The 15,123-nt window shown below is 47.6% G+C and overlaps 1 protein-coding gene across 1 annotated transcript in view; it reads left to right on the forward strand.

Moving 5' to 3' along the window:
• Positions 1–613: 613 nt before the first annotated feature.
• ITGA1 (integrin subunit alpha 1) overlaps positions 614–15,123 on the forward strand; it is a 254,281-nt gene continuing 239,771 nt past the window's right edge. The window contains exon 1 of the mRNA XM_073680314.1: positions 614–1,157. Within this exon, the coding sequence (XP_073536415.1) occupies positions 1,118–1,157 (40 nt within the window). The 5' untranslated portion in view covers positions 614–1,117. The remainder of the gene's footprint in view (positions 1,158–15,123) is intronic.

Raw genomic sequence — 15,123 nt, forward strand, 5'->3', positions numbered from 1 at the left:
CAGATTTACCCAATAAGATATTTCACAACGTTACTTATTTTTATGTCTACTGTTGGGAATGTGAGGAATGTCTGCTTCTTCGGCATTCCTCACATGTATTAAAGCTGTCAAACAGTCGCAAATCATGCACACGGAGTGACTCAAACATAACACCCGAGCACGTTTAAGATACTCGGCGAGCACCTGAGCATGCTCGCCGAAAGGGTTAACAGAACATACTCGCTCATCATTATTCATTATCTATCATTGCACATCTATCAACTAGGAATTATGACACGGGTCTACATTTTTGCGGACCACTGGAGAGCGTGTACGCACTTAATTAGTATCAACAGATCATAAAGCAGAAGTACCGTATCCTAGAAATATATTTATAATCATCCAAACTGACGGCTAGCTATGTAGCGTGCCAGCTCCTGCGCTCTTCGTGCATGCTCAATGTAGTGGTATCATGTATAACATAAAGTGCAGATGTCCCGGGGAGTTTATCCTTCGCACAGACTTATTGTAAACAGCGCTGTCAGCGGGATCTGACTATATTTGTACATCTTAGTATGAGGTCATGTGATGTGACCACTTGTTAATTCATAAGGGTTAATAAACTTTACAGCATTATATTTTTTTTTTTGCTTGCCAGAACAGGGGCTGATAGCAAGAACATGGACTACTCCCCCAATTGCAAACAGGAAACGTCTTCTGGGTTGTGCAGCGAGGACCATGGATTGTTTCATCTGCTCTGACAGTCTGCACTTGTAGGTCCTGTCTTGTGTACCAGAAGAACGTTTCCTCTTTTACTTTTTTTTTTCTATTTTTGTAAGACCGGGAAATAGCATACTAAAAGAAATTAAAAATCGTCATTTTGATGTTTCTTTGGAAGCGCGACAGATTTTTTTGTCCCAGTGACCAGTCCCACTGAGCTGAAACATTGGTGCCTGGTGGGAAATGCAATGTTTTTGGGAACTTCTGCAGATGCCTCTGTATGATCCATGTTGCTGCTCTATTGGGGATCACTGAAATATTGTTTTAGGAAGTTTCTCAGGAGCGACTCGTACATCCACATTCTCTGGGAGTATCGCTGCCTACAGGAACATCAGCTGCGGGACCCGAGAGCGCTGCCATGTGCTGCAGTCCAGCTGTGCACTTCTGTCTACTGACAGGTAGGAGACGATCACTTTTTTCGTCGAAGGACATGTAACACTTCGCTTATTGCACATATTTGTGACTTTGCAGAGGTGAATTTCTTATTTAACTATTTAGAGTTCAGATTAATTGTAAGTTTATCTATAAAAATGCCTGGGTTATATTTTACATACACTCCTGTTCAAAGGTATTGTCCAGTTAAAAAAGGTTATCGCCTTTTAACAGGATAGCTGATAACTTGCTGATCAGTGGATGAATTTTCTTCCCCAGTGGTGTACTTTTATCCCCATAACGAAATGGCGCAGCAGGTCTGTCGCTTCATTCATTTCTTTTGGGGCTGCTGGAAAAATCCAAGTGCAGTGCTCATAGGGAATAAATGGAGCGCAGGTCGAGCATGTGTACGGCTTTGGACTCGTGCAGATGACCGTAGTTTTGGCCCAAGTGCGATCCTTCAAAGCATCGCTAGAACTCGGACCAATGTCATTCAGTGAGGCCATGCACATGTCCGATGTCCAAAGTCGGATGGCACTCGCCTATTCATGTCTATGGGTCCATGGAAAACATTGGACCACACTTGGATGACATCCGAGTGCAGTCCGATTTTCACGGGTAGACTGAATGGAAAAGATGAAGAAATTTTTTTTTTAATTCTCTACATCTGAGTGACGCGCCCCCAGGGCAATGGGGTACTCCGCGTCCGGGCCTATGAATGCTGGGGGGGGGGATATGTCACAGTGGCTGGCCCGGTCCGTGGTCCAGGGCAGTCAACCAAAAAAGGGGATTGAAACTTGGATAAAAATAAAAAGAAAATAAATAATTTGTGACGCCACCTGTGGTACCTGGTAAGGTTTACCAGCGCTGCTGCAGACCTCCAGGGGGGAGTGATGGGATGGCAGCTGAGGTGTTTCTGCTCCCCACAGGTGGAGCGGGCCCCCGGGGCAGTGTGGAGTTTGGTGGTGGGTGGTGATGCTGGGACTTGTAGTGCAGAGGGAGAGATGGTGCAGCTGAAATAATTGACGGAGGCAGTGCAGTGCAGTCATTCGAGTTTTTACTCACAGTTCTTATGTAAGTTCCACAGGTACACTGCATGGGTGTCAGCCTCCCACGTCGCACTGCGTTCACCAGACTGGGGGTTCAGCTCTTCCTCTGATGTGTCAGGAGTGCTTGACGGAACCCCGCTTGCTTTATGTTCCTTTCCTTGATCGACTTCACGCTGGGTCGTCTCTCTCCTGCCCTGCGCTTCCCCACTCACAGTCCCGCTCGGGTGCTCTGAAGTCCCTCTGGGCAACCTGGAGTTCCCGGACCTGCTTGACCCTCACGGTGACTAAGATGAGGCTGTGGCAACTGCACTATAAAAGTCAGAAGCCTCCGGTTTTTCCAGCCGAAACCTGGAGTAACATGACTGGTCCAGGGGCCGGTCCCATTCTTGCGGCCTGATCCCTCTGACACCTGGCAGATTCGGGGCGTACGGGTGCCGTCCTGCACTCGCCGTACCCCCTGGGATCCCTTCTATAGAACGGAGCCTTCCTCCTCTGCTCCCCTCCTGGGCCTCTATCACTAGGCCCCACTTGTGGAGCAGAGCTCCTGACGAGACTCTGCTCCATGACTGACTGTCCTCACTCACTGAACGAACTGTTCTGCCACCCTCAGATGGCTTCCCTTTATATACCTCCTATCATGGTGCTCCCCTACTCTACTTCCTCCACCCACACCCACTACTTGTTCCCCCTACCTTTGGTTCCCCCCACTCCAGCCAGGGACAGAGCTCAGCAGGAAACACATTGCATCTTGCCCTTCCAGCCGGCCTGGAGCAGTGTAGTGTTGAATGTGGGTGTTGGGGTTCCGGGCAGCACTCCCTCCTTACCTGAGAGAAGGAGATACCACACCTCTGGGTGAGGTGCAGTACCTCTGTGGCGACTGAACCCTCATGGGCGCCACATGAGAAAAATGGATCCCACTCTGATCAGAGTCTGATTACAATGTAATTAGCATAATGAGACCATTTTTCTCAGAAGGAGAACATACGGTCGTCTGAATCTGACCTTACTGAGATAAAAGTTACCCATTCTGCTGATCGGTGCTAGACCCATCGGCCAGACACCACTGATCAGCAAGTTATCACCTATACCGTGATACCTTGTTTTCACCCCTTTAAGTATATTCTCGATGCTTATGTCTAAAATATCCAAAGGCTTATGTGGATTTTCTTTGAAATAAAAGTAAACCATGCGGTGTAAGGGAGTCAAAGGGTGATACATACATCTGTATGGTATATAGGTGCATGAGTCCAGCCAATGAGATCACTGTATTCCCTGAACATGGACTGCAACACAGTGTATTACATTAAAGGCGACTTTAAACTATATCAGATTGATGGGGGTCTGACATTTATAAAGGACAAATGGGATTGTCCAGGTTTGTCACAAATTTCTATGTGACTGCAAACCTCATGGCGTGCAGTCAGGATTCTGCTGTGCCGGTGACGATCATTGAACCGCAAGTATGTGATATGCATTCTTCCAGTCACATTCTGACTAGACATGCGCATCCTCGTTTAACATCACTTAAATTGAACGAGTCCGCTCACGTCTAATCGGAATGTGGCCAGAAGTATGCAAATCACATACTTGCAGTCACATGATCGCCTGGTGTTGCCGCTGCCACCGCAGAATCCTGACAGCAAGCTTTGAGGATTCACAAGTCTGCAGTCCCAAAGAGTGACTACAGACTTTCATGACAAACCTGGACAACCCCTTTAAGGATCAATTCACATTTCACTTTTTTTAGGTGAATTCCCTCCAAAGAAATCCGTTGATGTATGCCACTATATATATAGGCAAATACAGTATTAGTAAATGTATTCCATTGCAAAAAAAAAGTTTATACTGTGTCTACGTCTTTCATTGTGCCCCTCTGTAATAGAAGTATGCAGGACTATGCTTTCTTATGCAGTAAAAAAAGTTATGCCAGCATAAACCTGCCTAGTGTATGCCAAACACTTGCACATGCTATTTGCATGGGAACCATCTACTGTATACTTTAGATGTGTGACGGGGCTTTCATTGTGCTTACTGCAAGCTTATGTAGCGCCCCGAGGGTTCAGTTGCTACAGGGGTATTGCACCTCACCCAGAGGTGTGATATTCCACTCCCGGGTAGGGATGGAGTGTGGACCAGGGCTCAGTTAGCTGCATGCACACACACACACTCACCCCATTTCCGGGGGACAGCTCGACAGTGCTCCCAGCTGCGGGCACAACTGACCATGTCCCTGGCTGGAGTGGGGAGGGGGGAGAGAACCCAGTGGTGTAGGAGCAGAAAGTGGAAGGGCTCCAGAAACAAGAAGGCAGAAGGGACCCTAAGAGTGCAGAACGGCCAGCAACCGTTGCATACCCCATTATATCGGGTGGAAGGGTCAGGCTGTGGAAAGGTACCAGATCCCTAAGTTGGTGGAGGCGAATCTACCCTCAGCCAAGAACCGGAGGTTGTGACCATTTATTGGTGCGATCCCCCGCTAAACCTGCTAGGAAGGCACCATATAGGATAGCGGGAAGTGAAGGCCAACGCTTACCTGACACGGTCCGCGGTAGCCGGACAGAAGTCAGGACACTGGTGGGGCACGAGAGGCCAGAGAAAGGACAGAAGGGGGTCCTGTGCCACACTCCTGAATTGCCTGGGGGTTGACCGAGCTCCTCACCTGGTGGACGCAGCACGGCTCGGGCAGTCCTTGCTGACAGAAGTGACTTGGATAACAACTGTGAGTAAAAGACCCTGGACTGCATCATTGGACTTTGTGTGATTTCTGCTGCGCCTGCACCATCACCCCCAGCATCCCATTACACTGCCCTGAGGCTACACTCTTCCAGTGGGGAGTTATCCTACACCTGTGCTGCACACCAACACCAGCCTCAGCGGTCTGCCTCGCAGCGGCGGTTATCCCTGACCGCAATCCACGGGTGGCGTAGTCGGACATTCAAAACACTGATAAATAGACTGCCACAATTTGGTCTGACCACCGTGAGCCACGGGATCGGGTTGCCACTACTACCCCCATCAGCACCGTACACCAGAAGGCCCGGTTCCGGGTACCCCAAGGCCCAGGGGGCGAGTCACTTAACAAAAGTTAAAAGACAGCAAGTCTCAGCTCTTCTACATGACAAAGGGTATAGGCGAGTAATACGTTTTCACCCCCCCATCTAAACATACTCTTCCTCTTAATTAACACTCAACACCAGGGTGGATTTTAATGGCCACTGCAGCTTTTATTATAACAATACAAGTATAACAATTTAAACTAGGAGGATGGTCCTCGAAGCCCTTAACCCGTGACAGGCAGTATGCAAATAACCGACTGCTCAGGTTGAATATTTTACCTCTAGCCGTTAAGCTCCAGCTCAGAGGCAGCTGTTAACCAACCTGGCATTCTTAACATGGACCACCACCAATGAGCCCTTCCACCCCCTTAAACACAGGGGTTCCACTGACTGCTTCCACTTACAAGATTCCACTTGGGGGGTCCAGAACCTTGTGGGTACCCCCCCACACCGATCCGCCACTAACCACGTCCACCAACTTCGAGGACCCTCCCCTCCTTTTGCCACGCTGCTGCGAGGCAGAGTTGATAGATGGGAATGCCGGTGAGAGATGGCCCGGTCGGGCAGGGGGAATGACTGACACGCACACAGGGGATTCGCTTCAGTACCTTTACTGGTGTAATGACAGGTATGGTCCAGGGTACTTGCAAGGAAGGGTGCACTTCAGGACTCTCCCCAGTGAGTGGGTATAAGGCCTCCTGATCCGTGTCTCCCTCTCTCTAAGCTTCTGGCCTGCCTGGAACTTGGCCTGGCTTCTGTGTTGCATTGCTCCCTCACCTGACCGCTTGGTAGTAGGACTTTCCTTTGGCAACCACTATCCCTGGACGCCAGGGCCTTCGTGCTTCCTAGTCCTGTATTTGATGGTAGCTTCAGGATGACCAGGGGTCTGGAAGCCTCCTGGTATGCCGGTTGTCCCTACTGGGTGTAGAGAACCCTGTAGGCGCGGACCCTGTGTCCGGACTGTGTCTTGAGGTGAGCCTGTGATGCTCCTCTGCCCCCTCAATTCCTCTCTCCTCTCCTCTTGCCTCGGCCACACTCAGGACCCTCACACAGCAGCAGGCGTGCTGCTTCTTCACTGGTCTAAGTGACAGCACACTCTGACTAACTACTCACTGCCTAACTCCACCCTCCATATATATATCCCTATCCGGGCTCCCTCTGCTGGTATGAGGTGGAAGGGTGGAGGTGCTTGTTTGTAGTGAGGGCCTCTTGTGGAGAAGTCCGTCCATGCACCCTTTTGGGTCCTTTGGTACCTGTGGGAGCAGGGTGCCACATTTCCCCCTAGTACAACTCAGTACTCCTGGACTGAAGCATTTTAAACAAGTAACAAAAAGTAACAATAATGTTAGAACCTTGCTCTTAGGTTTTTTCCTTTGCTGGTCACATGACCTTGTTGGCCTATTTAATCCTGCTCCGCCCTTCTGGCTTTGCTGGACTTCATTGTATAACTACTTTCTAGCTAGCCTGTGCTCTGTATCTAACTCTGTTAGTTTGCTTGGTCTACGGACCTCTATGTTCTATATTTTTTGTTTGTTCGTCTGTCTGCTACTATTTCTGTTAGGAGGTGTCCTATTTTCCTCCCAGTCCATAGTACTTGTAGGGATTCCTTCCCCACATCTATAGGTCTCCGTACAGACTAGCTTAGGACTTTAGCAGGTCTGATCGCAGGATCAGGTTCCCTGTTACATCGTAGGGATTCAGCTGAGTTCTATCGTAGGGACAGATCTCCTCTCTTTCCTTAGCTCTGGTAGCAGAACATAACAGTAAGTCCAGCCTGCAAATTCTCTAAGGAAAGATTTTTCTGTTCCATCATGGTGTCGGTTCAGGATTTGGCTAAACACCTGCAGGGACTCTCTCTGGAGGTGGCCGAGCTCCGTCAGCACGTGAGTAACTGTCCTGGAGCACATTTCTTGGAGCCTAAGGTATGTTTGCCGGATTTATTTTTTGGTGAACACCGAGAATTTTTTTCATTTAAAAATGCTTGCTTATTGTATTTTCGTTTGAGACCCAAGTCCTCTGGGGATGAATCCCAGCGCATAGGGTTCATAATGTCACTTTTGCGCAAAGAGCCTCAGGAGTGGGCCTTTTCTTTGCAACCTAGTGATACATGCTTCAGATCAGTGGATAGTTTTTTTTCTGCTTTGGGACTATTATATGATGATCCTGACCGTGTCGCATCAGCTGAGACTGAGTTGAGACGTTTGAAACAGGGATCAGGTAATGTGGAAAAATATTGTACTCATTTCCGTCGTTGGTCTACTCAAACAAGGTGGAACGATTCTGCTCTGAAAAGTCTATTTCTTGCTGGGCTCAATGAAAGGGTTAAAGACCTGCTAATTGCTTATCCTACACCTGAAGATTTGCAACAGGCTATGCAATTAGCTATACGGGTGGATAGGAGACTGCGTGCAAGGGTTAATGAGAGCAAATCCTCTGCTATGTCAGTTTCTGGTTATGAGAATGTGTGTACTAACAGTGGTGAACCGATGGAGATTGGATCGGTGGCACCTCGCTCTCAAGAAAAAGACCGTCGATTTTCTGAAGGCTTGTGTTTCTATTGCGGAAAATATGGTCATTTGATTAAAGGCTGTGAGCTTCGTATGAAGAAAGAAAAAAAAATGGTCAGTCATGCCCGTATTGCCTGTTTAAATTCCAAGGGTGTATTTTTAGCTGCTTCCACGATTGCTCAGGAAAAATTAATGGAATTTCGGGTGTTTGTTGATTGTGGGTCTACTCTGAATGTTATTGATGGGGGATTCTTGGAAAGACTCAATTTAAAACCCGAACCTTTATCATCCCCCATTGCTGTGGTTTCTGTGGATGGTTCCCCTTTGAAGAATATTACTCTCAAGGTCTGTGAATTTCCTCTCACTATTAATGGTGTTCACCATGAGAAATTGGATTTGGTAGTTTTGAATAACTTGCCTTCTCCAGTAATATTGGGATTGCCCTGGTTAAAATTTCACAATCCTGTACTGGATTGGTCTACCAGTGAAATTAAATCCTGGAGCCATAAATGTTATGACAAGTGTTGTAACGGGCGTATTGCAGCTTTGGATAGGGGAGAATTGCCTGTTCCTATTCAGGATTTTTGGAGAGTTTTTTCTGAGAAGGAATCGCAGGTTTTGCCTCCCCATAGAGACTATGATTGTTCTATTGAATTTGTCCCTGGAGCGACTCTTCCTAAAAGTCGTTTATTTAACCTTACTATTCCTGAGAGGAAGGCTTTGGAGGAATACATACAGACAAGTTTGGCCGCCGGTCACATTAGGCCCTCTAAGTCTCCTGTGGCGGTTGGATTTTTTTTTGTAAAAAAAAAAGGACGGCGGTTTACGTCCTTGTCTGGATTTTCGTGAGATTAACAAAATTACTGTACGCAATCCTTACCCACTGCCATTGATTCCTGATCTGTTTAACCAGTTAATGGGGGCCAAGTGGTTCTCTAAAATTGACCTTAAGGGGGCATACAATCTGTTGCGCATGAAGGAGGGTGACGAATGGAAGACTGCTTTTAACACTCCTGTGGGTCATTTTGAGAATCTGGTTATGCCTTTTGGTCTTACTAATGCTCCTGCATTTTTTCAGAATCTTATTAATGACATCCTTAGACCTTTGATCGGCAAAAATGTGGTTGTGTATTTGGATGACATTTTGATTTATTCGCCGGATCTGGAGTCTCATTGGCGGAGCGTACGTGAGGTATTACAGTTATTAATGGACAATTCGCTTTTTGCTAAGCTGGAGAAATGTGAGTTCGCTGTACAGAGAATTAGTTTTTTGGGTTACATTATCTCCAGCGAAGGTTTTGAGATGGACCCGGTTAAAGTTCAAGCTGTACAGGAATGGCCTAGACCTATTGGTTTGAAATCGATACAGAGGTTTTTGGGTTTCGCCAATTATTACAGAAAATTCATAAAAAATTTTTCTAGTATTGTCAAACCTCTGACCGATCTCACCAGGAAAGGTGCTGATGCGGTTCAGTGGTCTTCTGAGGCCATTGAAGCTTTTGTGTATCTCAAGGAGAGGTTCACCTCTGCTCCCATCCTTATGCAGCCTGATGTGACTAAGCCGTTTTTGGTTGAGGTTGATGCTTCCTCTGTGGGGGTTGGCGCAGTATTGTCTCAGGATAACGGGGATGGATTACATCCCTGTGCCTTTTTTTCAAAAAAATTTTCAGAGACTGAACTGAATTACGATATTGGTAATCGGGAATTATTGGCTATTAAACTCGCATTTGAACACTGGCGCCACTTCTTGGAAGGTGCGGAATTTCCCGTTCAGGTTCTTACGGATCATAAAAATCTGATATATCTTGATGCTGCCAAGCGCCTGAATGCCCGTCAGGCTAGGTGGGCACTGTTTTTCTCGCAGTTTAATTTCTCCGTTACTTACATCCCTGGTACTAAGAATGTTAAGGCGGATGCCTTGTCTCACAGTTTTTCTCCCATAGTCGGTGCTGAGAAAGAGGAGAACATTTTACAAGAAGGTGTTGTGATAGCTGCTTTGGACTCCGTTTTGGAAGATGAGATTCTTAAAGCACAGGAGAATGCCCCATCTAACACTCCTCATGGGAGGTTGTTTGTGCCTGGGACCTTTAGGAGAGATTTGTTTGTTGAGTGTCACGAATCTCGGTTGGCAGGTCATCCCGGAATCTCTGAGACCAAGAGACTGGTGGGTCGCAGTTTTTGGTGGCCTGGATGGCAGAAGGAAGTCATTAAGTGGGTGCGTCAATGTACTATATGTGCTAGATCTAAGTCCTCACATACTCCTGCTGCGGGGTTGCTTTGTCCTTTGGAGGTTCCCAGTGCTCCTTGGACACATTTGGCTATGGACTTTATAACTGACCTTCCCCCCTCTGAGGGTTTTACTGTCATCTGGGTGGTCGTGGACCGTTTTAGCAAGATGTGTCACTTGGTTCCCTTCGTCAAACTGCCCTGCGCTAAAACTCTCGCTAAGGCCTTTGTCAAGGAAATTGTCAGACTTCATGGCGTTCCTACTGACATTGTTTCTGATAGGGGTCCTCAGTTTGTGGCTCGTTTTTGGCGTGCCTTTTGTGACAGGTTGGGAGTTCATTTGTCGTTCTCGTCCGGATATCATCCTGAATCTAATGGCCAGACAGAAAGGAAAAACCAGGATGTTGAGCAGTTCTTGCGTTGTTTTGTGGCAGACAATCAAGAGGGGTGGTCTGAGTTTCTGCCACTTGCTGAATTTGCTCTGAACAATCATACATCTTCTTCTGCTGGTTGTTCGCCTTTTTTTTGTTGTTCTGGGAGACATCCGTCGTTTGGGTCGTTCTCCAAGTTGGGATCTGCCGTGCCTGAGGAGGAGAATTTTTCCGGTGATTTGGAGAGAGTTTGGACAGATGTGCGTGGTAATCTTCAGGAGGCCAACAGAAAATCTAAAGACTACTTTGATAGGAAACGACAGGAGGTTTTGTTCGCTGTTGGTGACATGGTCTGGTTGTCCTCTAGGAATCTGCGGTTGAGGATTCCTTCTAAGAAATTGGGTCCCAAGTTTGTAGGGCCCTTTAAGGTGCTTCAGGTTGTCAACCAATCTGCTGTTAGGTTGGAGGTTCCTACCTCCTGGAGAATTAATCCGGTATTTCACGTCTCTCTGTTAAAAAAAGCTGTTGTGTCGGATGGTGACGCCTCTGCCTCTGTTCCTCCGGTGGTGGAGGACGGGGAATATGAAATTTCTCGCATCCTTAACTCTAGACGGTATAGAGGTAGTTTGCAGTATCTTGTGGCCTGGAAAGGTTTCGGACCCGAGGATAACTCTTGGGTGAGGTCAGATGATGTTTCCGCGTCCAGACTTATCAGAGCGTTTCACAGGAGATTTCCTGATAAGCCTGGTCCTAGGGGATCCGGAGGATCCTCTTAGAAGGGGGGGTACTGTTAGAACCTTGCTCTTAGGTTTTTTCCTTTGCTGGTCACATGACCTTGTTGGCCTATTTAATCCTGCTCCGCCCTTCTGGCTTTGCTGGACTTCATTGTATAACTACTTTCTAGCTAGCCTGTGCTCTGTATCTAACTCTGTTAGTTTGCTTGGTCTACGGACCTCTATGTTCTATATTTTTTGTTTGTTCGTCTGTCTGCTACTATTTCTGTTAGGAGGTGTCCCATTTTCCTCCCAGTCCTTAGTACTTGTAGGGATTCCTTCCCCACATCTATAGGTCTCCGTACAGACTAGCTTAGGACTTTAGCAGGTCTGATCGCAGGATCAGGTTCCCTGTTACATCGTAGGGATTCAGCTGAGTTCTATCGTAGGGACAGATCTCCTCTCTTTCCTTAGCTCTGGTAGCAGAACATAACAAATAATAATAACAATAACAACAATGTTACACTAAGTCCCGTCACCAGGTGTCGATTTCACTGATGAAGATGTAACAAGAGTAGCATGAGGGACCCGCCTGAAAACCCTCAATGTAGGCCCTGGGCGTGGCTACAGGGCATAAGTGATCCAGGTGCTGGACCACGTCTTCGGCCACGCCAAACGGGTTTTTGTTCTGTGGTCTCCAATAGGGGCACTCTAAGAAGCGCAACTATGTACAACGGAAAGTTTTTGGCTGCTCACAGTCCTCAGCCTACAACTCTTTATACTTTTTCAGTTCACACAATAAATAACAGTAACAATACCCAACTGGGTAACTATTCACAATGTAGGCATTCTGTATTTATTCCCTATACCTGACAGGGACTTGGCCTTGTGTGCTGCGTGTGGACCTTCGTAGCACTGGGGTGTTACTGGTGTCTGTGCATGCACTCTCTGTTGACTGCCTCAATCTCTCTATGGGACAGGCAAGTACTCTGTTTACTAGGCCTTCAAGCTCCGCCTCAACGGGTGATCCTTCTCTTACTGAGGATTCTTCCTGTTCCTGAGCAGGTTCTTCTTGTGGTTGACAGAAGTGTATTACTGGTATAATAACTGCTCCATCAAGTTGAGGCCAATCCGCAGGGAAGTCTCCTAGAACTGTATGAAGTACGTCTTCCTTGGGTTTTTCCGGTATTACAAGAGGTGCTTCTTCCTCCGGTGTCTTCAGTAGACCTGGGCACAACTTCAAGTGGTCTCTCGAGACTGTTGAGGTCGTCGAACCTCCATCCTTACTGATCAGGCAGGTTTTGGTGTTGTGAAATTTGGTATTTAACACTGTGTACGGCTCTCTTTCCCACTGGTCATCAAGCTTGTGACCTCTTCTTTTCCGCTTGAGCACTATTTCTACTGGTGCCAAGGGTTCTGCTGGTGCATGTTTGTTATACTGCTTCCTGTCTTTCCCTCACCTTGTTTAGACTGTCTTCGACACAGGCCTGTACTTTCCTGTACTGCTCTTGCCGGCTTGTGTCCCAATCTTCAGTGGACGTATCTGCAGCAGGTTCTACCACTCCGAGCTCTAGGTCCATGGGCAATTTTCCAGGTCTTACTCTCATGAGGTACGCTGGGGTACAATTAGTAGAACTCACAAGTATGTGGTTATACAGGTCCACTAGGTCAGGTAGCTTTTCTGGCCACTGGTTCCTTTCTTCCAGAGGTAGGGTTTTCAACAGGTCGATAATGATATTATTCATTTTCTCGCACATACCGTTGGTTTGCGGATGATATGGCGTAGTCCGGATCTTCTTGCATCCATACAGCAGGGCCTTGATCTGTTAGCACCTTGTCCGAATATCCATGGGGTCTGCAGAAGTAGGCTTGGAACATTCTTGCTGCAGTTTCTGCTGTCAGATCCTTGACGGGGCTACCACCAGGAACCGGGAATAGTGATCCACCATAGTCAGGGCATAGGAATAGCCTGATCTGCTGGGCGACAGTTTGACGTGATCCAGAGCGACAATCTCCAGGGGTTGGTTTGTCTTGATGGACTGCAAGGGTGCTTTCTGGCTGCCGTAGTCTTTCCTTCTGAGGCTACAGGGCCCCCAATTCCGGCACCACCTTTCTATGGAACTCCACATTCCAATCCAATAGAATCGGTCCTTCAGCAGGGTTTCCAGCTTCTTCCAGCCAAAGTGACCTGCCTGGTCGTGGTAGGCCACTAACACTTCATGGGTTCTGGGGTTGACATACCTTCTGCACAGCTTTTCTCTGTAAATGAACAGCCGGCTTCTCTCATTCCACAGGTGTTTGGCTTGTGGAGGAGCATCCTTCTCCAGGTGAGAACCTTCTTGGGTTATCAGTCCTTTAGTGAGGCTGACAACCGAGTCACTGTCCTGGGTCTCCTTCCAACTGTGATAAGGTAAAGGATTCAGCGTCCTACCCTGACGTCTTCTGGAGGCATGTTGCTCATGGACCACTCCGCTTCTGTAGAAAGCAGGTAATTCAATTTCTTCTAGGTCATCCACTTCATCCTCGGTGTCCGACTGGTGGGGCATTCTTGACAGGGCATCTGCATTGGTGTTCTTGTGACCTGCCCGGTACTTGATTGTGAACTGATAATTCGACAACCTGGCTACCCAACGCTGTTCCATGGCTCCCAACCTGGCTGTCTCCAGGTGTGTCAAGGGGTTATTGTCGGTAAAGGCTGTGAACTTAGTTGAGGCTAGGTAATGCTTGAATCTTTCAGTGATAACCCAGACCAAGCTCAGGAACTCCAGCTTGAAGGAACTGTAATTCTCTGGTTCCTCTCAGTAGGGCGAGGCTTTCTACTGGCATAGGCGATTGCCTTTTCTCTGCCATTTTGCTTCTGGGACAACACTGCTCCCAGTCCCTCATTGCTGGCATCTGTGTACAACAGGAAAGGTTGGCTGTAGTTGGGGTAAGCCAGGATTTCCTCACCGGTTAGGACTTCCTTCATTGATGCAAAGGACTCAGTCTGCTCTTTGCCCCAGTGGAATGGGGGACTTTTATCTCTTTTGGACTGTCCTACCAGGAGGTCTTGTAAAGGTGCTGCCTTTTTGGTATAGTCCTTAATGAAACTCCTGTAGTACCCGACTATTCCCAGAAATTGACGTACTTCTTTGAGGTTCCTTGGTTCAGGCCACTTCTGGATGGCAGTGACCTTCTCCGGGTCTGGTGCTACTCCCTCTTAGCTGACCACATGTCCCAGGTACTGAACCTTCTGTTTGAGCAGGTGGCACTTGGAAGGTTTTAGTTTCATCTCATACTGGGTCAATGCCTCAAATACCTCCGCCAGGTGCTTTAGGTGGTCTTCATACGTCCTCGAGTACACGATAACGTCATCCAGGTACAGCAGCACTGTCTCAAAGTTCCGGTGTCCCTAGCAACACTCCTTCAACCTCTGGAACGTTCCGGGTGCATTGCAGAGTCCAAACGGCATGCTGTTGAACTCGCATAATCCCATCGGGGTGGTGAAGGCTGTCTTCTCCCGGTCTTCCTCAGCAACAGAGACCTGCCAGTACCCGCTAGTGAGATCCAATGTAGAGAAATAATTGGCAGATTTTACTGCAGCCAGGGATTCCTCTATACAGGGCAAAGGGTATTCATCTTTATGTGTTATTCGATTAATTTGTCTGTAATCTACACACATCCTCATGCTACCGTCCTTTTTCCTGACCAGGACCAGGGGAGCTGCCCAGGGGCTACAGCTATCCCTTACCACCCCTGCCTTTTTCATATCATGCAACATTTCTTTGACTTTTTGGTAATGTGCTGGTGGTATTGGTCTGTAACGCTCCTTAATGGGTGGATGGTTACCGGTGGGTATGTGGTGTTGTACCCCATTAACCCTTCCAAAATCAAGTGGGTGTTTACTAAACACCTGTTCGTATTCCTGAACCACTCTGTAAACACCGTGTTTCTGATGAACAGGAGTGGCGTCAGTCCCAACATGGAGCTGTTGACACCATTCCTCCAGCTGAGCTTCGGAGTCATTGTCCTCCACTGTATCCGGTGGGGTCAAGGATTCCACTGTGTGCATGGCATCATTATTCACAGTATAC

Source organism: Phyllobates terribilis, unplaced genomic scaffold, assembly GCF_046119375.1.
Source record: "Phyllobates terribilis strain yellow unplaced genomic scaffold, ASM4611937v1 Scaffold_1__5_contigs__length_1240528914, whole genome shotgun sequence".
Lineage (NCBI taxonomy): Eukaryota > Metazoa > Chordata > Amphibia > Anura > Dendrobatidae > Phyllobates > Phyllobates terribilis.